This window comes from Orcinus orca, chromosome 11 (assembly GCF_937001465.1).
Source record: "Orcinus orca chromosome 11, mOrcOrc1.1, whole genome shotgun sequence".
Classification (NCBI taxonomy): Eukaryota; Metazoa; Chordata; class Mammalia; order Artiodactyla; family Delphinidae; genus Orcinus; species Orcinus orca.
This window is the reverse complement of record NC_064569.1, coordinates 76,992,456-77,015,670: the sequence shown is the minus strand read 5'-3', so window position 1 is coordinate 77,015,670 and position 23,215 is coordinate 76,992,456. Positions and strand designations below refer to the sequence as shown.

General features: G+C 45.2%; 1 protein-coding gene across 7 annotated transcripts in view; it reads left to right on the top strand.

Annotated features, from left to right (window-relative positions):
- TMCC3 (transmembrane and coiled-coil domain family 3) overlaps window positions 1-23,215 on the top strand; it is a 153,627-nt gene that overhangs the window by 70,215 nt on the left and 60,197 nt on the right. For 4 of the 7 annotated variants that reach the window (XM_004269535.3, XM_049695035.1, XM_049695036.1 and 1 more), the window contains one exon: window positions 1,509-3,528. The exons of 2 other annotated variants lie outside the window; for them this stretch is intronic. In XM_004269535.3, coding sequence (XP_004269583.1) covers window positions 1,509-1,811 — 303 coding nt within the window. In that variant the 3' untranslated portion in view covers window positions 1,812-3,528. Of the gene's footprint in view, window positions 1-1,508; window positions 3,529-19,955; window positions 21,554-23,215 lie in introns of those variants that run through there. One more of the 7 variants, XM_049695038.1, reaches the window with a different exon arrangement.

Here is a 23,215-nt window from a genome sequence, read left to right as displayed (position 1 = left end):
AGGGAGACTTGACATAGTCTGGTGGGTCCAGGAAGGTGTCCCTCAGGATGTGACCATCAATGTGGGACCTGAAAGATAGACGGGAATGGTGTGTGGGGAGGCAAACCTTTCGGCCATAGCACACTGCGTGGGCAAAGGCCCTGAACATGGTCCTTTTCAGAACTTCAAAAAGCCGGTATGGCCAGAACACAGTGAGGGGGGAGGAGGCTTACCAGGTAAGCAAGGCAGGAGACAGTGGCTGGGCCTGGACCACGTTAAAGATTTAAAAGTTTCTACAAGAAGGAGTGACATCAGATATGCGTCCTTCAAAGATCACTTGGGCTGCTGTGTGGAAAGTGGATTCATGAGGTTGAAGACCAAGAGGGTGTGAAGAGAAATGAGTGGAAAGTTACTGCAGGTGGAGACCCTGATGACTGAGGTGGGGAGTTACTGTGGGAGGAGAGAGAAATGGACCAGTTAAGCTAAATACCAGATGTTGCATCGGAGGGGCTGGGTGCTGGATTAGATGAGAGGGGTGTCGAGGCATGCCTCTCACGTTTCTCACATGACAACTCGGTGCATCAGGTGCTGTTTCCTGAGAAGAGGAATTGGAAGGGACACGGTTGATGGCAGGAGCAGGGAAGGTGCAGATATGAATCCACAACTGGCCATGGTGCATTTGAGGTGCTTTTAAGAAGCTCAAAGTGGAGATGTCCAGGACGCATGTAGACACATGAGTCGATCTCAAGAGAGACAGCTGGGCTGGAGATACTTGGAGTCGTCCGTGTCTAGTAATCAAAGCCTTGGCAAGAATGAGATCTGGGGAGAAGCTGTAGCTTCAGATAGTGCCCTGGTAACGCAGCGTTCGAAGAGCAGCCATGAGAGCCCCACAGTCAGCCGGGCCCCATCCCTCCCTCCGTCCTCCACTGGTCTGTAACAGGTGCACATGGACTGAGCAGTGGAATAAGGACTAGCAGTTGGTGGGACTTCCCTGGCAGTCCAGTGGTTAGGACTCTGTGCTTCCACTGCAGGGAGCCCCGGTTCGATCCCTGGTCAGGGAACTAAGATCCCACATGCCGTGTGGCACAGCCAAAAACAAAACAACAAAAGGACTAGCAGTTGGAGATGTCACCTACCCCGTGCCTGGAGTTAGTCACCTGTCACAAAACGGAATCCCACCCCTCTTCTGGTTTGTCCCTGATGGTTCCACCAGATGCCAGTATTTTATGCACTTTATTTTAAATATAGGTGGAGTCAAAAACACCTAACCGTAATTCCTCATTCATGGTGCTTCATGGTTGTAGATACATGTGCGTCCTGTCTGTGAATGACAGGATAGAGTGAGCCTTGGGATTCTTGTCTTGCTTCTCTGTCTGTCATCACCGTCATCATCGTTATCATCGTCAGTTCGAAGCTGCACAGGCAGCAGCATCCTGAGCTGGGTGGCCCTCGCGCACGTCCCAGCTCACGCTCACGTGTTGCGGGTGATCTCAACAGCATTTGATCCTCGCTCTCCCTCTCGCCCACAGGAAGCCTTGGAGTCCTGCCAGACTCGCATTTCTAAGTTGGAGCTCCACCAGCAGGAGCAGCAAGCCCTGCAGACAGACACCGTGAACGCCAAGGTCCTCCTGGGGAAATGCATCAATGTGGTCCTGGCCTTCATGACTGTCATCCTGGTGTGTGTGTCCACCATCGCCAAGTTCATCTCGCCCATGATGAAGAGCCGCTTCCACATTCTCGGCACCTTCTTCGCTGTGACTCTCCTGGCAATATTCTGTAAAAACTGGGACCATATTCTCTGTGCCATAGAAAGGATAATAATACCAAGATGAAGCCGCTGGTTCCTGTCCTCATGTTCTTTCAAGTTTTTATTTTGGAGAAAATTCTCTGCATACTACCGGATTTTAAAATGAACGTTTGTGCCGACAGAAGATTACAAGGGCCACGGCTGCGCGTTGTAAATAACTGCAGTTCTCTTCTCTCGGTAGCACTTGCCAGCTGGGTCCCTGTACGTGGTTACCGTGAATCTGTTTCCATGCTCTCACCGCGTTGCTCACTGCCTTAATCAGACCAGGCTTCCTGCCCACCTGCCTAGTCCAGCATGGTCAGCCTCTGGTTGCTGAGCACTTGGTGTGATTAGTGACCCAGAAGGGATTTTAAATCTCTCTCTCTTAAGTCTCTGTCAAAATTGAGCTGCACTCTTGCTGGCGGTTGTGTTTTCCCCGCGTCCTATAAGCAGCGAGGGTGTGGCATGACTTGGGGAGGTGAAGAAGCATAGGCGTTGCCCATGTGAGCACGTGTGGCCCGTGGAAGCACAGTAAATCCCGTATAATCCACCCCACTGTTCACTGATGACCATAGGTCCCATGTGTGCCCAGTGTCCACAGTGGTCAACTGTTCGTGACTCTATCACATGGAAATCTTATAACACACCTGTTGATCCATCAAAAGTCTAACTCAAGTGTTCGGTTTCTCTTTAAATGGTAAGACATGAATATTTATGAATGGGCCTTACCTTCTTATACCCAGGGAGCCGCACTCCTGATTTCACATTCACTGGTTGTCTTATGCACCACCTTCAAGGCATGTAGAGATGCTTCCAAAGCATCTTTAACGTGAACTTGATGTCTGATAAGCACTACACTGGAGGTTTGTGTTTGGGCACATCTTCGCTGTGATGCGCCCCTCTGCGATGTGATTCACTTTATTCAGTCTGGGAGGGATAGCAAAGCTTACTCAGTAAATGAAAAAGGTTGCTCACGTTGCAGTGTTTCTGTTTCTCTTCAAGGACAACAGCATCGTAGCTTATAAAGCTAAAGTGCCCTGAGGTAGGTACACTGGAAAAGGGGAAGAAAATATGACGTGTGATCTAACTGGGTGGCAGCTAGATGAGTGGGTGCAGGTCACCTGGATGAAGATTGAGGGAGGGTCCTCGTCAGACCTTGAAAGACCAGCAGGAATAAAATAAATTAGATCCAGTGTCTGAGCCAAGGTTGCCATCTCTCTCTTAGGATAAGTTCTGAGGTAATACGTGGAGTGGCCACACTTTCACTCCATGGAAAGTCAACGTCTTTGGTCTGTTTGGGGGATGCCATTCACTACCTTGAGCCCAGATAATATTTTCCTTTAGATCCGTTTCTCTGCGTATATAACAAAAAGCAAGTCCTATGAGAATCTAATGGAAACTGTTGTTCAGCCCCTTCTCACACCAGCTGTTTTGTTATCTGAAGGCATAAAGAAGCATGTTAGTGTACATTTTCTTCCAGAAAACATCCAATCGCCTGGATTTACATTTTAAGTGTAATAATTTGCAAATAGCTGCTCTTAGGGAAATCTCCTGAAAAAAATGTGACATAAGCCATGGTTTGAGGGAACGGAATAGTCAGGCGTTTGGTACAAGTCCAGTGTGGGTGAGTCTCATACAACTTAAGCTTGCTTTTTTTTAAGTTTACAATTCAGTGGTTTTAGTCAATTCACACTTAGGCAACTATCATTACTATCTAATTCCAGACTTGAGCTTTTTAAAACAATAAACATCATTTCACAAAATCTTTGGCTTAAAGTATCTTGCATTCAGGGAAGAGGGAGTCCCACCCCATCTCATGGCTGTGTCCCCTTTCACTGCCAGGCTCTCCCCTGGTCTCCCAAGTTGGCTGTAAATACACTGTGGTCCATCCAGTCCAGGGGACAGAAACAGGTTGCAGATCCAGGGAAGGGAGAGAGGAGCAATGTTGTGCTTCTTTTTGCTTTTCCGTTTTCATGACCAGCATTCCCTGTTGTCTGTGGGCTTCAGTCTCCATGTGGGCTGAGGGCCGGGTGTAACTTAGGCCCTTGAATCAAGATGGCTCCTGGATGGGCTCCTCTTGATTTCTGTGAACATTTCTGAGGCACTTTGGAGATGCCAGGCAGTAGGGTAGGTGTAGATGCCGCTGGTGGTTTAGAGAGAAAGAGTGAGATCCCTGGCCCTTCCCTCCCGGTAGGCATGGGCCTCCTTCTCACGCCCCAACACTCTGCTCCGTTGCTCAGCCAGACCTGTGATCAGTGTGTCTCCTCCCCGGGGAGAAAGATGGAGAAGAAAGCAACACAATTCACCCCCTCCAGGCTGGAGCTGTTAATAGAAGCTGCTTGAAACTGACTCTCTTCTGAAATACTGTAGGATCTAAATCATCCCACCTGATCATGAATTCTTTTTGTTTTTTAAAGAATTCATATTTCTGGTGACTCTCATTAGATTTCAGAAACCTTGTTTTCACTTGGAGATGCTCAACCTACACAGTGTATTTATTTTAGAGTCTCATTGAAAGTTCATGAAGCTTTTTAATAAGATGATATCCTCCAAGGAGACTTTCACTCTCCGCAGTTTATTATTTTCTTCTTAAAGAATAAACTTTCCCACTGTTGCTGCTTTTCACTCCAAGGAGATTAAATAAAATGTTATAAATATACAATGAAAATAGTGCTCTAGCTATGACATACCCTGGAGTTGGATATTCAATATACATTTAACGAATCCTCTTCCCCACCTTTCGTTGGCAGTCAGCATCATGTGCGTACCTAGAGATGAAAGCCAGCGGTGGGGTGGGTAAGCGCCGGCTCCCTCAGCGAACTTAACTGAGTGGTTGAAGATGCTGGACATTGGGTTCTAGCACTGGATTGTTTGGTGCATGTCATTTTCATGATCAACAGGATAATGATAGTTTGCTGAGGACAAAACAAAAACCTAAGAATACTCTTGTGGGTTTGGAATTGGTTATTCCAGCTTATACTTTGAGTATGATTGAGTCGGAACAAAACATCGCCCCCACTCATTCCCCCCCCACCAAAAAAATTTAAACCCATAATGTAGCAGTAAATAAAAATATTCCATTGCTGATTCTTTTTTTTAATAGATCTTTATTGGAGTATAAGTGCTTCACAATACTGTATTAGTTTCTGTTGTACAAAAAAGTGAATCAGCCATATGCATACACATGTCCCCATATCCCCTCCCTCTTGAGCCTCCCTCCCATCCTCCCTATCCCACCCCTCTAGGTCATCGCAAAGCACCGAGCCGATCTCCCCGTGCTATGCTGTTGCTTCCCACCAGCCAACTAGTTTACATTCGGTAGTGTATATATGTCGGTGCTACTCTCACTTCGCCCCAGCTTCGCGCTCCCACCCCACGTCCTCAAGTCCATTCTCTATGTCTACCTCTTTATTCCTGCCCTGCAACTAGGTTCATCTGTACCATTTCTTATTTTTTTTTTAGATTCCATATATATGTGTTAGCATACTGTATTTGTTTTTCTGACTTCACTCTGTATGACAGACTCTAGGTCCATCCACCTCACTACAAATAACTCAATTTCGTTTCTTTTTATGGCTGAGTAATATTCCATTGTATATATGTACCACATCTTTTTTTTTTGTTTTGCGGTACGCGGGCCTCTCACTGTTGTGGCCTCTCCCGTTGCGGAGTACAGGCTCCGGACGCGCAGGCTCAGCGGCCATGGCTTACGGACCCAGCCACTCCGCAGCATGTGGGATCTTCCCGGACCGGGGCACGAACCCGTGTCGCCTGCATCGGCAGGCAGACTCTCAACCACTGAGCCACCAGGGAAGCCCCCACATCTTCTTTATACATTCATCTGTCAATGGACATTTAAGTTGGTTCCATGTCCTGGCTATTGTAAATAGTGCTGCAATGAACATTGTGGTACATGCCTCTTTTTGAATTATGGTTTTCTCAGGGTATATGCCCAGTAGTGGAATTGCTGGGTCATATGGTAGTTCTATTTTTAGTTTTTTAAGGAATCTCCATACTGTTCTCCATAGTGGCTGTATCAATTTACATTCCCACCAACAGTGCAAGAGGGTTCCCTTTTCAGCACACTCTTTCCAGCATTTATTGTTTCTAGATTTTTAGATAATGGCCATTCTGACTGGTGTGAGGTAATACCGCATTGTAGTTTTGATTTGCCTTTCTCTAATAATTAGTGATGTTAAGCATCTTTTCATGTGCCTCTTGACCATCTATATGTCTTCCTTGGTGAAAAGTCTATTTAGGTCTTCCATCCATTTTTTAACTGGATTGTTTGTTTTTTTGATATTGAGCTCCATGAGCTGTTTGTATATTCTGGAGGTTAATCCTTTGTTGTTTCATTTGCAAATATTTTCTCCCATTCTGAGGGTTGTCTTTTTGTCTTATTTATGGTTTCCTTTGCTGTGCAAAAGATTTTAAGTCCCATTTGTTTATTTTTGTTTTTATTTTCATTACTCTAGGAGGTGGGTCAAAAAAGATCTTGCTGTGGTTTATGTCAGAGTGTTTTTCCTATGTTTTCCTCTAAGAGTTTGATAATGTCTGGTGTTACATTTAAATCTTTAATCCATTTGGAGTTTATTTTTGTGTATGGTGTCAAGGAGTGTTCTAATTTCATTCTTTTACATGTAGCTGTCCAGTTTTCCCAGCCCCATGTATTGAAGAGGCTGTCTTCTCTCCATTGTATTTTCTTGCCTCCTTTGTTGTAAATGAGGTGCCCATATATGCGTGGGTTTATCTCTGGGCATTCTGTCCTGTACCATTGATCTATATTTCTGTTTTTGTGCCAGTACCATTACTGTCTTGATTACTGTGGCTTTGTGGCATAGTTTGAAGTCGGGGAGCCTGATTCCTCCAACTCCGTTTTTCTTTCTCAAGATTGCTTTGTCTATGCAGGGTCTTTTGTGTTTCCATATGAATTGTAAAATTATTTGTTCTAATTCTGTGAAGAATGCCACCGGTAGTTTGAGAGGGATTTCATTGAATTTGTACATTGCTTTGGGTAGTAGAGTTATTTTCACAGTATTGATTCTTCCCATCCAAGAACATGGTATATTTCTCCATTTGTTTATGTCATCTTTGATTTCTTTCATCAGTGTTTTATAGTTTTCTGAGGACAAGTCTTTCACCTCCTTAGGCAGGTTTATTCCTAGGTATTTTATTCTTTTTGTTGCAATTGCAAATGGGATTGTTTCCTTAATTTCTCTTTCTGATTTTTCGTTGTTGGTGTATAGGAACGCCAGAGATTTCTGTGCATTAATTTTGTATCCTGCAGCCTTACCAAATTCATTGATTAGTTCTAGTAGTTTTCTGGTGGCATCTTTAGGATTCTCTATGTATAGTATCATGTCATCAGCAAACAGTGACAGTTTTACTTCTTTTCCAATTTGTATTCCTTTTATTTCTTTTTCTTTTCTGATTACCGTGGCTAGGACTGCCAAAACTGTTGAATAAGAGTGGCGAGAGTGGACATCCTTGTCTTGTTCCTGATCTTAGTGGAAATGCTTTCAGTTTTTCATCATTGAGTATGATGCTTGCTGTGGGTTTGTCATATATGGCCTTTATTATGTTGAGGTAGGTTCCCTCTGTGCCCATTTTCTGGAGAGTTTTTATCATAAATGGATGTTGAATTTTGTCAAAGGCTTTTTCTGCATGTATTCAGATGATCATATGGTTTTTATTCCTTAATTTGTTAAAGTGGTGTATCACATTGATTGTTTTACGTGTATTGAAGAATCCTTGCATCCCTGGGATAAACCCCACTTGATCATGGTGTGTGATCCTTTTAATGTGCTGTTGGATTCTGTTTGCTAGTATTTTGTTCCGGATTTTTGCATCTATGTTCATCAGTGATATTGGTCTATAATATTCTTTTTTTGTAATATCTTTTTCTGGCTTTGGCATCAGGGTGATGGTGGCTTCGTAGAATGAATATGGGAGTGTTTCTCCCTCTGCAATTTTTTGGAAGAGTTTCAGAAGGATCAGTGTTAGCTCTTCTCTAAATGTTTGATAAATTCACCTGTGAAGCCATCTAGTCCTGGACTTTTGTCTATTGGAAGATTTTTAGTTACGGTTTCAATTTCATTACTTGCGATAGGTCTGTCTATATTTTCTAATTCTTCCTGGTTCAGTCTGGGAAAATTGTATCGTTCCAAGAATTTGTCCATTTCTTCCAGGTTGTCCATTTTATTGGCCTATAGTTGTTTGTAGCAGTCTCTTATAATCCTTTGTATTTCTGCAGTGTCAGTTGTGATTTCTCCTTTTTCATTTCTAATTTTATTGATTTGTGTCCTCTCCCTTTTTTTTCTTGATGAGTCTGGCTAAGGGTTTATCAATTTTATTTATCTTCTCAAAGAACCAGCTTTTAGTTTTATTGATCTTCGCTATTGTTCTCTTCGTTTCTATTTCATTTATTTCTGCTCTGATCTTATGATTTCTTTCCTTCTACTGACTTTGGGTTTTCTTTGTTCTTCTTTCTCTAGTTGTTTTAAGTGTAGGGATAGATTGTTTATTTGAGATTTTTCTTGTTTCTTGAGGTGAGATTGAATTGCTATAAACTTCCCTCTTAGAACTACTTCTGCTGCGTCCCATAGGTTTTGGGTTGTCGTGTTTTTGCTATCATTTGTTTCTATGTATTTTTTAATTTCTTCTTTGATTTCTTCAGTGATCTCTTGGTTATTTTGTAGTGCACTGTTATCCTCCATGTATTTGCGTTTTTTACAGTTTTTTTTTCCTGTAATTGATTTCCAATCTCATAGCATTGTGGTCAGAAAAGATGCTTGATACGATTTCAATTTTCTTAAATTTTCCGATGCGTGATTTGTGACCCAAGATGTGATCTATCCTGGAGAATGTTCCATGTGCCCTTGAGAAGAAAGTGTATTCTGCCACTTTTAGGTGGAATGTTCTATAAATATCAGTTAGATCTATCTGGTCTATTGTGTCATTTAAAGCTTGTATTTCCTTATTTATTTTCTGTTTGGATGATCTGTCCATGGTTGTAAGTGGGGTGTTCAAGTTCCCTACTATTACTGTGTTACTGTAGATTTCTCCTTTCATGGTTGTTAGCATTTGCCTTATGGATTGAGGTGCTCCTATGCTGGGTGCATAAGCATTTATAATTGTTATATCTTCTTGGATTGATCCTTTGATCATTAGGTAGTGTCTCTCCTTATCTCTTATAACAGTCTTTATTTTAAAGTCTATTTTATCTGATATGAGTATTGCTACCCCAGCTGTCTTTTGATTTACATTTCCATGGAATATCTTTTTCTATCCCTTCACTTTCAGTCTGTATGTGTCCCTAGGTCTGAAATGGGTCTTTTGTAGACAGCATATATATGGGTCTTGTTTTTGTATCCATTCAACCAGTCTGTGTCTTTTGGTTGGGGCATTTAATCCATTTACTTTCAAGGTTATTATCAATATATATGTTCCTATTACCACTTTCTTAATTGTTTTGGGTTTGCTTTTGTGGGTTTCCCGCTTAGAGAAGTTTCTTTAGCATTTTTTGTAAAGCTGGTTTGGTGGTGCTGAATTTGCTTAGCTTTTGCTTGTCTGAAAAGCTTTTGATTTCTCCATCAAATCTGAATGAGATCCTTGCTGGGTAGATCAATCTTGGTTGTAGGTTTTTTTCTTTCATCACTTTAAGTATATCCTGCCACTCCTTCTGGCCTGCAGAGTTTCCAATGAGAAATCAGCTGATAACCTTATGGGGATTCCTTTGTGTGTTATTTTTTGTTTTTTCCTTGCTGCTTTTCATATTTCTTAGAATTTAATTTTTGTTAGTTTGATTAATATGCATATTGGTGTGTTTTTCCTGTATGGGACTCTCTGTGCTTCCTGGACTTAGATGACTATTTCCTTTCCCATGTTAGGGAAATTTTCAACCTAATCTCTTCAAATATTTTCTCAGACCCTTTCTTTTTCTCTTCTTCTGGGACCCCTATAATTCGAATGCTGGTGCATTTAGTGTTCTCCCAGAGGTCTCTGAGACTGTCCTCAATTCTTTTCATTCTTTTTTCTTTATTCTGCTCCTCTGCAGTTATTTCCACCATTTTGTCTTCCAGCTCACTTATTCGTTCTTCTGCCTCAGTTATTCTGTTATTGATTCCTTCTAGTGTATTTTTCATTTCAGTTATTGTGTTGTTCATCTCTGTTTGTTCTTTAGTTCTTCTAGATCTTGGTTAAACATTTCTTGTATTTTCTCCATCCATGCCTCCATTCTGTTTCTGAGATTCTGAATCAGCTTTGCTATCATTACTCTGAATTCTTTTTCATGTAGATTGCCTATTTCCTCTTCATTTATTTGGTGTTGTAGGTTTTACCTTGCTCCTTCATCTGTGAAATATTTTTTTGCCATCTCTTTTTTTTTTTTTTTTTATGATTAGGATTGTGTTCCTATCTTCCTGGTTATTTTGCCGGAGGCTTCCAGCACTGGAGTTTGTAGGCTATTGGGTAGACCTGGGTCTTGGTGCTGAGATGAGGAACTCTGTGAGACCTCACTCCGACGAATATTCCCTGGCATGTGAGGTTATCTGTTAGTCCAGTGGTTTGGACTCGGAGCTCCCACCACAGGAGCTTCGGCCCAACCCCCAGCTCATGAAACAAGATCCTGTAAGCCATGTGGGGCGGCCAAAAAAAAAAAAATAAACTAAAAGAACAATAACAAAGTAAAAAATAAAATTATACTAGGAAACTAACAGATATGTTAGAAAGAATATAAAAATAAAAATATAGATGGATCAACAACCAGAAGGTACATCAGTACCACAATAGTAAAAAAGGAGGAGGAGGGAAAAGAAAAAAAACAAAGGGTAGGGGCGGGGGAAGGCCTTGGCTGTGGAAGGCGGGGCCTAAGCAAGGGTGAGGTTTGGGCAGTGGGCGGGGCCACTGCTCAGGACCCACAGAGATGGAAAAGGCCCTGGGGGCCATGGCGGAGTGGGGCTTAGGCTCAAGGAACAGAAGGGGCCCAGATGTGCCCCCCACCCCTGGGCTCAGAGGGCAGGGGACCTCACCTGGGAGCCCAGCAGGCTTCCTGGGCTAGAGTGGGTGGGGCAAACGCCCTCCTCTCCTCTCCTGCTCCTCCGCTCTGGGAGGGCCCCTCCTGCTTGCCTCTCATGATATCCGCAGCCTCAGGGGCGCTGATCCTGTCTGGCCTCCGCTTCTCCTCCCCCCTCAGTCCCCCTGCGTCCTACAGTTTCACTCTGGGGTTCCTCCCATCTCCTTGGGCGTCCGAGTCTTCCACCAGCGGCTGGCAGGCACCTTAGTTGTGGGGAGACGCTAATTCCGTGTCTTCCCACACCACCATCTTGACCCCGCCTCTCTATGTTGCTGATTTTGGACAGTGAAAGTAGCATTTGTTATTTAAATATATTAAGTATCAGTACATACAGCTGTCTTACTCTTTTTGTTTTTTAAATTTATTTTTGGCTGCGTTGGGTCTTTGTTGCTGCACATGGACTTTCTCTAGTTGTGTCGAGCGGAGGCTACTCTTCGTTGTGGTACGTGGGCTTCTCATTGCGGTGGCTTCTCTTGTTGCCGAGCACAGGCTCTAGGCGTGTGGGCTTCAGTAGTTGTGGCACATGGGCTCAGTAGTTGTGGCTCGCGGGCTCTAGAGCACAGGCTCAGTAGTTATGTTGCATGGGCTTAGTTGCTCCGCAACATGTGGGATCTTCCTGGACCAGGGCTCGAACCTGTGTCCCCTGCATTGGCAGGCGGATTCTTAACCACTGCGCCACCTGAGAAGTCCTGTTTTATTCTTTCTAATAACTACATTTTATTATGTAAAGAAATTATTGTAAATCTTTCACCCACTTATAGTAAAAGCATAGAAATTCCTGTTCAAAAGAAAAAAAAAAAGTAGCATTCGTCCCAAGTTTACAGCATGTATAGTTAGTTGTTCTGCTTATATGGTTGCTGTGATCTATTGATAAATTGAAATCGTCTGAAACTCCTCCCCTTTCCATTGCAGCCCATAATGCTATTATTATCCTTCTCTGTCAGTTAGCATCCGTGCGATTTTAGCCCTTCTCCTGATTTGTCACTCTTGTATTCATTTAAATATTTCCCCACTATGTATGTTTCTCACCCTGTCATTTTTCTAGTGTATCAGGTTTAATTATGGGTTCAATAATAGTGAGAGGAACTAGCTTCCCTCGGGCAACTACTCACTTAGATCCTTTTTCTTTGTTTCTTAAATACCAAATTTTGCCTAACATGGAACATTTTTGCATTGAATCCAAATATAGTTGTATTGGTTTGGGAAAACATTCAAATATACTTACTAATATGAACATACATGATTAAAGAACCTATTATGCATATTTCTATAATTTTGAGAAACCGGGGGTAGGATGAAATGGCATTATTTAAAATTCAAGACTTTATCTGGAGAGAGGTGTATAAGAAGTTTAGCACATGTGCTAAGGAAAGAGTTGGTCTAAAAAGATAAATCACTGAAAAGAATGAAATTGGCCTATATTTATTGAAAGTAGTTAAGAAGCTTTTTTAAAAAGAAAGGTACATTTAACAGGAGTGATAACCCAGAGGGTATAAAAGCAGATTTATAATTTTCTAAAGTCAATACAATTCTGTTTATAAGAAGCTGGGAAGTAAGTACTTTGATTGTTTTAGGAATGATTTATGTGTTGCAACTTTATTTAAAGCTTGTCTGCTGTATTTGTCCTTAGAGAAATGTTTCAACAAAACGTGCTCGCTTTTTAAGATGTGTTTAGGCAGTAGTTAGTGGCTCCGAGCATAGAAACTGGAAATGTTCATTGTGAGGTCTGTTGTAGAATTTCTGTTTTGTGGGATATCATATAGTTTCCTGTCAGCCTAACATTGTAAATTCCCTGTAGACCTTCACCACATTCAAAGCAGGTGCCATCATTTTTTTAAATAAACACGATGTTGGCTTTGATGTTAAACCAAGAGCTAGAGGCTTCCCTGGTGGCGCAGTGGTTGGGAGTCCACCTGCCAATGCAGGGGACACGCGTTCAAGCCCTGGTCCAGGAAGATCTCCCATGCCGCGAAGCAGCTAAGCCCGTGCGCCACAACTACTGAGCCTTCGCTCCGGAGCCCGTGAACCACAACTACTGAGCCCGCGTGCCACAACTACTGAAGCCCGTGCACCTAGAGCCCGTGCTCCACAAGAAGAGAAGCCACCGCAATGAGAAGCCCGCGCACCGCAACGAAGAGCAGCCCCTGCTCCCCTCAACTAGAGAAAAGCCCATGTGCAGCAATGAAGACCCAACGCAGCCAAAAAATAAACAAACAGATAAATAAATTTATAAAAAAAAAAAGAGCTAGATTTCTTAAATTTTCACATTTGTCAGAGCCCATCTCAGTAGCAGATCTGTTTGTGTGTCTGTATAATCATTTTTTAAAATAGACTATTTTAGGGCAGTTTTAGGCTCACAAAAAACTTCATTGGAAGGTACAGAGATTTCCATACACCCTGTCCCCACACATGTACAGCCTCCCCTGCTGTCAACATCCCCCAACAGGGGGTACAATGTAGGGGGAACCTACACTGATACGTCATTATCACCCAAAGTCCCTAGTTTACATTAGGGTTCACTCTTGTATATTCTATGGCTTTGGACAAGTGTGTAATGACATGCATCCACCTTTAATTATAGTGTCATACAGAATAGTGACAGTGCCCTAAAAATCCTCTGCCTATTCATCCTTCCCTCTCCCCACCCATCCCCAATCAATGTTTAAACTAATTTCAAGCCTACCCTGTGCAAAGTTGTCCATGTGCCCATTCCTTGAGCCTGGTGGGAGAGGGAAGGACAGTTTGTCACAGTACCTGGAATTCTAGGAGATGTTCCCTGGTGTTGTGGGAAGAGGTGTGGTAGGATGTTGAGGGCAAGGCAGAGCCGTCCTGAGCTGGAGCAAGACAGACAAGAAGGAGGGCAACACCAGGACAGGTGTGGGCACAGGAGTGAGCAGACCCTCTGAAGAAGCAGCCTGTTTAGTGGCATCTCTCTTCATTGTATGATGCTTTCGTGCTGACGAAGCACTTTATTTTCCTAGTGCGGTAACTTATCTGAGCCAGTCCTATGCCATAGGCATCGTTATCCCTGGTATATGGGTCGAATTGAAGCTCAGACACTTTTCCCAAGGTCACAGCTAGTGAAGGAGGGAGCTGAGCTCTCTTTGCCTTTGCCTTCTCCTGCCTTTTTATCTACTTCCACTCAGCTCGATGTCCTAAGCAGTTTCTCCTCTGGTCATCCAGCACTCACGCCCCCTGTACTAACAAAATAACTAGCACGTTTAGGTGATGGAGACATTCGTAAATACGTCAGCTCATTCCTTGCCCTGGTTATTTGCATATTTGAATCTTTGGAAATCTTATGGGACCCTGTTGTTATTTTGCACACCCATTGTTATTTGATGTCTGAAGATGTACATACAGAAAATAGAACTGATTATATTAAATGTGTGACCAATCTGGCATATTCCCAAGTGTCACTTTAGGGAAAACACCAAGTCTGTATTTCCTTAAAAAGAGAGATGGAGAAAATTTTTGATGAGTTAGATTATAGCTAATAATGAAAGATACTGCCACACAATAAAGCAGTGCTTTCCGATTTTGAATCATACATGGACCTCTAATAGAAAAAATTATCGTGGACACCTGAGAACACCCATAGTCACAATTTAACCAAGTAACTTCAAATCTTCATAGCAGTTCATGATAGTAGCTTTTGTTAATTTACAGTCATAAGGTTGCAGATTACCTGCAGCCCTACATACAGAGCTACCTTCTGATAGGTATGACCATGAGATGTAGGAATTTATAGGACACAGAAGGACCATGGCAGTGCCAAACAGCACCTTCTGGGCTTTCGTCGCTGTGGAATGACAGCTAACATGTTTTGAGCATTTACTGTGTACTATGCTATGTGCCAAATGCTTTGCATTCACTATCAAACATAATTGTTGCAACACCCAGTAAGACAGACACTATTGTCCCTGCTTAACAGATGAGGAAACTGAGGCTCAGAGTGACTAAAAAACTAGCAGCATCATGAAGTGGGTAATTGTGGGCTGTTTGTTCAGCCCCAAGCTTGTATGACTCGAGCCTACGCTGGTAACCACTCCCCTGTGCTGTAACGGGAGGACTGAGCGATTGCCTTCTAGTTACTCGGTAGCTCCCAGCTCCTGCGAGGCAGATGACTCTCCTGGAGCCCTAAAAGGGGTCACTTAGCCCCAGGACTGGAACAGTCAGTACCGCCGTTGCAGATTACCACAGTTGCAAATCGTGCGTTTACACCTTTGCTCTTTGGACATATTATGGTGAGGATGGTTACCTGAAGCCGATATCCTAGATCTTTGAAAACACATGGGCTGACAGATTTGTGGTTGAACAGAATGGAAAGCTATTAACTAAAGAAACTTCTACACCCTCCCTGGCTGCCTGAGCTTCTTGGGCTGTATAATCGGCAATTGGTTTGGCTGAGTAGTTATCAGCTTTTTTGCTTGGCTCTGAGACAGTGAGGTCCCTGGTGGCTTCTGCCCTGTGCTCTGGAGTATCTGCTACCAACCGTCTGTGATGGCTACTCTCAAATTCCTCTCCTTGCTAAGCCAGCCAGAATTTCTCCCCTGCCAGGCCTTTAACTTGACCAAAGAAGTTAACGGGAGCGAGTATCAGCCATGTGTTGGTGGTGGTTACACCACTCTGGGCCAGGTATGGGAATTGGATTTTTTTTCTTCTGTTCTGCAAGAGGCAAAGTCATGCCTCAGTCTCTACTCATAGTTAAGGGACTCCATTTACTAAAGGAACTCTCAGAGGCCTGGATTCTACTCTGATCTCAGACGGTCCACATTACAAACAGTGGTGCTCTCCAAGCTGGGTGTTTCCTCCCCAGAGTGGTTTTGATTGCTCTTTCATCATCACATTTCCCTGTGGTTTGAAGCCCAGGTCCTCTTAGCTGCAGGGAACAGAAAACTATAAGACAGACCCCCAACATTCGGGCCACAGGCAGGACGTAAACACCCGCAGTGGCTCAAGCCAGCAGGAACTCAAACAGAGGCCTGGATTCACAGAGAGATGGCTTTCCCCAGACACGGGAGTCAGAATTTTTCCCAGGTGATTTCCTGGTATGCATAGGGCTTCCCCTTATCAACAAGAAGCAGTCACCTAAGAGTTGATGGAAACCGTATATAGAGCTGGAAGGGAGGAGGCCCATTCATCGTTCAACAAGCACTTCTCAAAGGAGAAGCTGGGAAGGACCCAAGGAGGCTGAAGGCTGGCGGCTGGCTCTCCTGGCTAGTGGAGGGCGGGCAGCAGCGTGTCGCTGGTCCTTGAGAAGGAAGGATCCTGACCGGTCAGCCCAGTGGGTCTCCTGGTGTCCGGTTCCCAGAGTGGGCTCATGGTCTCCCTGAGAGCACTGGACTCCGCCCAGGCTCCTGGCCAAGCTGGGGGATGCTCCTCTGGCTCCCTCAGTCACAGGCCTGTCCTACAGGGGATGGACTGAGCCATGCAGCTGGTCAGAGCATTTCAGCTCCTGGGCAGCTCTCTATATTTGAATGGAAATCAGCACATTTGCTGCTTCTTGTCAGCAGGTCTTGTCGGAGTTGGGTTAGCATGAATCATTTTCACAGGTGCGGTCACCTAATAGACTAATCAAGCAGATTCTGAATGACTGTGTGACGTGTGGGCAGGCCAGCCTGAAACTCTGGGGGCTTTCTTCCTACCCGCAATCTGATGAACCCGGGGAAAATGTTTAACCTCTCTGAACTTCCCTGTCCTAACCTGGAACATGCCTAGGGTGGTAAGGCTTAGATAAAGTGCTTGGAACAGGGTCTTCAGTCATTTAATGTATTTATTGAGCACCTACCATGTGTCAGGCACTGTTCTAGGCACAGAGATATGAAACAATGTCCCTCTCCTCGCGGGGGTTACACTCTAGTGGGAGGAGACGATGACAAACAAAAATAGAATATTTGGCAGCAGTAATGGCCGTGCACTGAGCATTTAACCTAAAATTAAAACTTACCTTGATACTCTTAGAGAGGAAATGAACTTTAAAAAAAAAAAATCTTTATTTATTTATTTATTTATGGCTGTGTTGCGTCTTCGTTGCTGCCCGCGGGCTTTCTCTAGTTGCGCGGAGTGGGCGCTACTCTTTGTTGCGGTGCGCGGACTTCTCATTACGGTGGTTTCTCTTTTTTTTTTTTTTTTTTTTCGGTAAGTGGGCCTCTCACTGTTCTGGCCTCTCCCGTTGCGGAGCACAGGCTCCGGACGCGCAGGCTCAGCAGCCATGGCTCACGGGCCCAGCTGCTCCGCGGCATGTGGGACTTCCCAGACTGGGGCACGAACCCGTGTGCCCTGCATCGGCAGGCAGACTCTCAACCACTGCGCCACCAGGGAAGCCCAGGTGGCTTTCTTGTTGCAGAGCACGGGCTCTAGGCGCGCGGGCTTTAGTAGTTGCAGCACTTGGGCTCAGTAGTTGTGGCTCGCGGGCTCTAGAGCGCAGGCTCAGTAGTTGTGGTGCACAGGCTTAGTTGCTCCACAGCATGTGGGATCTTCCCGGACTAGGGCTCGAACCCGTGTCCCCTTAACTGGCAGGCAGATTCTTAACCACTGAGCCACCAGGGAAGCCCAGGAATGAACTTCTGAGTGCTTTTTTCCCAGCTCAGTTTCACAGACAGCCGTGTGGGCTTGACTGAGGAGAGCCCTCCAAAGTGGAAGGATTTCTAGGTCAGTGAAACTCAGCACGACAGCAGGAGTGCTGGGAATATCTGGGGTGGTTCCATTTGGAAGGAGGATGAGATGCTCTTAGTATTCCTGCTCTTTTTTTTTTTTCTTTCTGGCTTGAAATGAATAACATGCCAATGAACACCTGGACCTGAGTCAGCGGTGAGTAACCCGTCTGCAGGATGCTGAGCCCTGAGCAGACACACAGCTCCCCGCTAGCTCCTCCGGACCCCTAGGAGCTTCTCACTGGCACCTCTGGGCCCTGACCCCAGGCCCTTACCCATGCCACCCTTCCCCAGGCACAACCCCGGGACGGGCCAGCTGCTCCCTGCACCTGCACCCAGGGGTTCAGCTGATGAACCCGCATCCCCGGAAGCCTGGGGCGTCCTCACCACCTGGGGCCTCAGTGTGCCTACCCGCAGCCGGTGCCAAGGAAAACACTCCCTTCCCTGGTAGCTCTCCCTCCACAGAGCACTGGGACCCCTACTCACTGGGCCTAAACTTGCTCAGCGGTTCCCTCCTCTTCCCGTTCTTTGCTCTCCTCTGTCCCCACACCCCCGCATTGGTCCAAGATGACCCTCCTACCTGTGCCCACTTTCTCCCCGCCCCGCCTCTCCAGAGAGCTTGCTCCTCTGTCATCAGGTCTGGTACCATCCATGCCTGTTTTTCCATGGATTCATTTCAGCCTACACAACTGTCCACACTGCTGCTATCCTGAACCCACTTTTTTGGATCCTGTCTTTCCTCAGTTCACCACTCCTTCTTCTCCCCTCACCATGTTTCTTTCTTTTTAAATTAATTAATTTATTTTGTTTTGGCTGCGTTGGGTCTTCGTTGCTGCACGCGGGCTTTCTCTAGTCGCGGTGAGCGGGGGCTGCACTTTGTTGCGGTGCGTGGGCTTCTCATTGCAGTGGCTTCTCTTGTTGCAGAGCGAGCATGGGCTCTAGACGCGTGGTCTTCAGTAGTTGCAGCACTTGGGCTCAGTAGTTGCGGCTCGCGGGCTCTAGAACGCAGGCTCAGTAGTTGTGGCACACGGGCTTAGTTGCTCCACGACATGTGGGATCTTCCCGGACCAGGGCTCGAACGCGTGTCCCCTGAACTGGCAGGTAGATTCTTAACCACTGTGCCAACAGGGAAGTCCCCTCACCATGTTTCTTAAAGTTATAGTCTCCACTCCACTCTCCTCGGACTCCTTAATCCACTAAAAACTAGTATAAGCCCCCAAACTTACAGAACACTTCTCTCCAATGACCCGTTTGCTTATCTGATGCATCCTTTGCAGCCTGTATCTTTACTTAATTCCTACATCGTTTGCCACTGTGATGCTCACACTTGGCCAAAACGTTTTGCTCTCATTGGGTGTTTCCTTGCTGCCACTCTTCTGCTTCTCCTACCACATCTCGACCATTCGCTAGTCTTCTTTGGCTGCATTATCTACATTTCACCTGCTTTGTACAGACTCCCCGTGACTCAGCCATCATCTCTGACTAATAACTACCAGCTCCATGTAGTGAGTACCTGCCTGTTTTTTTTTAGCCACAAACCCGTATTTCCAATGACTCACCCTTCGTCTCTATAGAGATATCCTTAGGGCACCTCAGATCACAAAACCAAGCTCGGTGTTTTGCCGAGTTCCTGTTCACTTCCTAATTTCATAAAGACACCACTACCATCCACTCACCCACCCAAACCAGAAACCTCAGAGCTCTCCTCCTTTTCCTCACCAGCGCCACCAAGTCGTATCAATTCCACCTTCTCAATAAACCTGCAAATTGTTCACCTCACTCTATCCCACTTGCTACTACTGTGGTTCAGGGCACCATTATTTCTCCCAGGACAGTTGTAACAGGCTCCTCAGTGGTTCCCCTGGCCTGGTTTTGACCGCCCCCCCCAACCCATGTGACTGCCAGTGTGATCTTTCTAAAATGCAAATCAGATCACCCTGTTCCACTGTTTAAACCCTTCAGGGGTTCCCACTGCCCACAGGGTCAAGGCTGAATTTCTGAACAAAGCTGCATGAGGTCCTTGATGTACTGGAGCCAACCCAACTTCCCAGCCTCCTGCCCCAGCTCCACACATCCGGCCCTGAACCCACTTTGCTATTTCATACCCTCAGGCAATGCCTGGGTGCTTTCTTCTGCCTGTGATCACATTTCTTCTCCTTCCTTTCCTCTTGACCCTCTCACATATCTGCTTTGTGAAGACCTCCTGTGCTTCCCTTCCCCACTCTGTATTCTGTAAAGGAATGCCCTGTTATGATCCCTTTATCCTAGTGATCAGGGAGGGTTTGGTTTATGTCTGTCCCAGTAGTAGACAGTGAGTTCCTTATAGCCCGAGCCATTTTCTCCTCATCTGGTTCTTCCCCGGGACCTCACTGAGTGCCACGCAGGTGGGTGGTAATCAATAGATTCAATGAACAAAGAGGCCAGATAATGTAACAATGGAGCTGCCTTCCTTCCCCACTAGATTGTGAGCACTTGGTGGGCTGCATCTCTTTCTTCTGTATCTGTGGTTCCTGGACACTTGGTGTTTAATACATATTACTGAGTATGGAATCAGGGTTACTCACACTTTCTACCAGAAACCCCTCCCAATGCAAAAGGATGAGGATATCTAACGGGAACAATGCCGCTTTTGGAAAGCTTCCCTTCAGCTTGACCTTCCCTGGTCTGACCGTCACCTCACCCTGCCATTCTCCCAGTATCAGAAGGAAGTCTGGGGCCATAAAGCGCGTCTCATAAAACTTCGCTGGGGTCTGAAGTCCACATGGCTGAAAATAGAGCACACCTCGGAGCCCAGCCCTACTGGCGTTTGGTACTGCTGGCTTTTATCGAAATGGTGACCACATTTCTGGAATCTAAACAAGGAAACATGAACTTTTAACTGATAAAGAAAAGCAGTTCCTGTCACCAAGCATGTCATTTACCCGGCACAGGGCCTGGGGGTTTTATGGATTATGTCACCTCTTCCCCACCACAGCCCTCTTCTCGTCTTACACGTGGAGGAACTGAGGCACAAACTTGGCGGGGCTGGAAGGCAGAGCCTCCTCTGTCTGACTCCACATCATCAGGCCATGATGGGTACCACCATCAGGGACATGAGACTGTCTGGGACGCGCCCTGGGGATCCTGAAATAGAAGAATGTCTGGGATTTCAATGATTTCTCAGGCCAGGAATTATGAATTTCTGATTTCTGAATTTTCTAGGACGTTTGGAAGCCATTATCTCAGAACAGGGGGGCTAGATGTTCTAGGGAGGGGCCCAGCTTCCAGCTATAGTCAGGCGGCCCCCAGAGTCTGGCCCATATCTCCAGAGCCTCTTTGGATCTCCAGGGGCTGCAGCCCCCATTCAGCACAAGGAGGTCCAGGTCTGCTTGTAGGTCCCAGCGCTCTGTATTTGTATATGTATATGCCGTATTAGTACACAAATAAAATAACTATGTAGTATATAACCACCCCGATTCTATACTTAGGGATATTTAATTCATATATGTAAATAGAATTTATTGGGTTTTTAAAAATTTTTAAATGATCACAAACTTAGAGAAAAGTTGGATGTTTAGTACAAAGAATTTTATTTTTCCTGAACCGTTTGGGAGTAAGTTTCCAACCTGAAGTCCTATCACCTACACACCCTTTTTTGTGTGATTCCTAAAAATAAGGACATTCTCCTACATGACCACAATACAACCATCAAAATCAGGAAGTTAGATAGATGTGTTACTGACCTCCCATCCTCAGACCCCATTCAGCTTTCACCAGTTGTCCCAATAATGTCTTTTGCAGCCAGAGGATCTGGTCCAGAAGGATGAACTGCATTTAGTTGTCTTTTCTGTCTCCTTCTGTCTGAAACAGTTCCTCCATCTTTCCCTGACTTTCATGATCTTGGAGCATTTGAAGTTTACAGTTATTTGTATAATGTCCCCCAAGCTGGTGTTTCCTTATGATTAGATTCAGCGTATGCATCTCTGGCAGGAATATCACAGAAGTGACGCCGTGTTCTCACTGCATCCTATCAGATGGGCTGCAGTTTTGCTGTGTCTCATTATGGATGCTTTTGCTTTGAACTCTTTTTTTTTTTTTGAACTCTTGATTAAGGTGATGTCACTGTAAAGACATTTTTTCCCCTTGGTAATTAATAAGTATTTTGTGGGAAGGTACTTCATACCTCCTGTTCCTCAGCAAACTTTCAATGTATTCATTAATTTACTTCTCTCAGTATGGGATCATGGCTTTCTGTTTTATCCAAAGGGTTATAATCCATGATGCTGACTGTTCATTTTAATGACATGTTGTCCCCTGAGTGCCGAGTGGGAACGCACTCACGCTGTCTTTTGTGTCCTTTTGGCGCGTCCTCATCGTTCTCTGAGCACCCTTTGTTTTTTGGCACAAGATGTTCCAGGTTCGTCTTGTGCTTTCCCCACCCTAGACCTGCAACTGGCAGTTTTTTCAAGGAATCCGGATTCCTTTTAGTGGAAAACAGTATTGAAAAGCCAAGCTCTGGGTGCTAGCTTTGCTAGCTTTGCTCTTTGCCATCGGAGTGTCACCACTCGCAGGCCCTCTCAGTGGACAGAAGTAGGGAATACACGCATTTGTGCGTGTCCCCCAGATTCATGTGTCAAAGCCCTAACCTGAGGTGATGGTATTTGGAGATGGGGCCTTTGGGAGGTGATTAGGGTTGGATGAAGTCATTAGAGTGGTTTCCTCATGATGAGATCAGAGGCTTTGTAAGCAGAAGGGGGCGCATGCACCGAGGAAAGGCCAGGTGAGCACACGGTGAGGAGGTGGCCATCTACAAGCCAGGAAGAGGGCCCTCACCAGACATCAAATCTGTACCCTTGATCTTGGATTTCCTAGTTTCCAAGAACTGGAAAAAACCCCTATTAAGCCACGCAATTTATGGTATTTTATTGCGGCAGGCTGAGCTGACTAAGACAGCATCTATATTTGCTTATATACGTATATTCACATAGATATACATTTAGATCTCTGCTTATTTCTGTATCTATCTGTACGTTGAAGACCATGAGTTTACACCAACCCTTCTGACCCCAGTCCAACCCCACGAGCGCATTCAAATTGTCTTCCTTTCTGTATTTGCACACCCTTCTCCAACAGTGAAACACTGCCTTCCATTGTCTCTAATATACCTACTCACTTGCCCAACCCCCATGTGTAACTGACTCCCCATCTCTGCTTCCCACCCCTCCCAGATGTGGGTGGGTTTGGGGTGCTGGCACTCAACGCCAGGCTGCCTCTCCACTGGGTCTCTCTCCTCACCCTGCTGCAGTCTCAGGCACACTGACCGGGTCACCCCAGTGCATGGATGTCCTCCCCACCCTGCTCTGGCTGTGACGCACGAGGAAGCCCTCCTCACCCTCCGGGGCTCTGATTGCCTCTGCCAGGCTACCCCTCCACCAGGTCCTGTCCCCCTGCTTGAGCTGTGCCACCTTGCTCTAGGCCATCCCCTTCCCCCCACGGAGCCCGACCTTCTGTGTCCACTCATCACTCATGGCTTTGGAACCAAACTGTTCAGGGAGGGAAGGGCAGGAAACAGGGAGAGGGAGGGCATTTTACTGTGTGTGTGTGTGTGTGTGTGTGTGTGTGTGTGTGTGTGTGTGTGTGTGTTTTCCTGGTTATTTTAGTAATACATGGTGATTTGGAAATACAGAATAAACAAACAAAAAGATGTTTTAAATCTCCATTAAATCTTCCATCCAGAGAAAA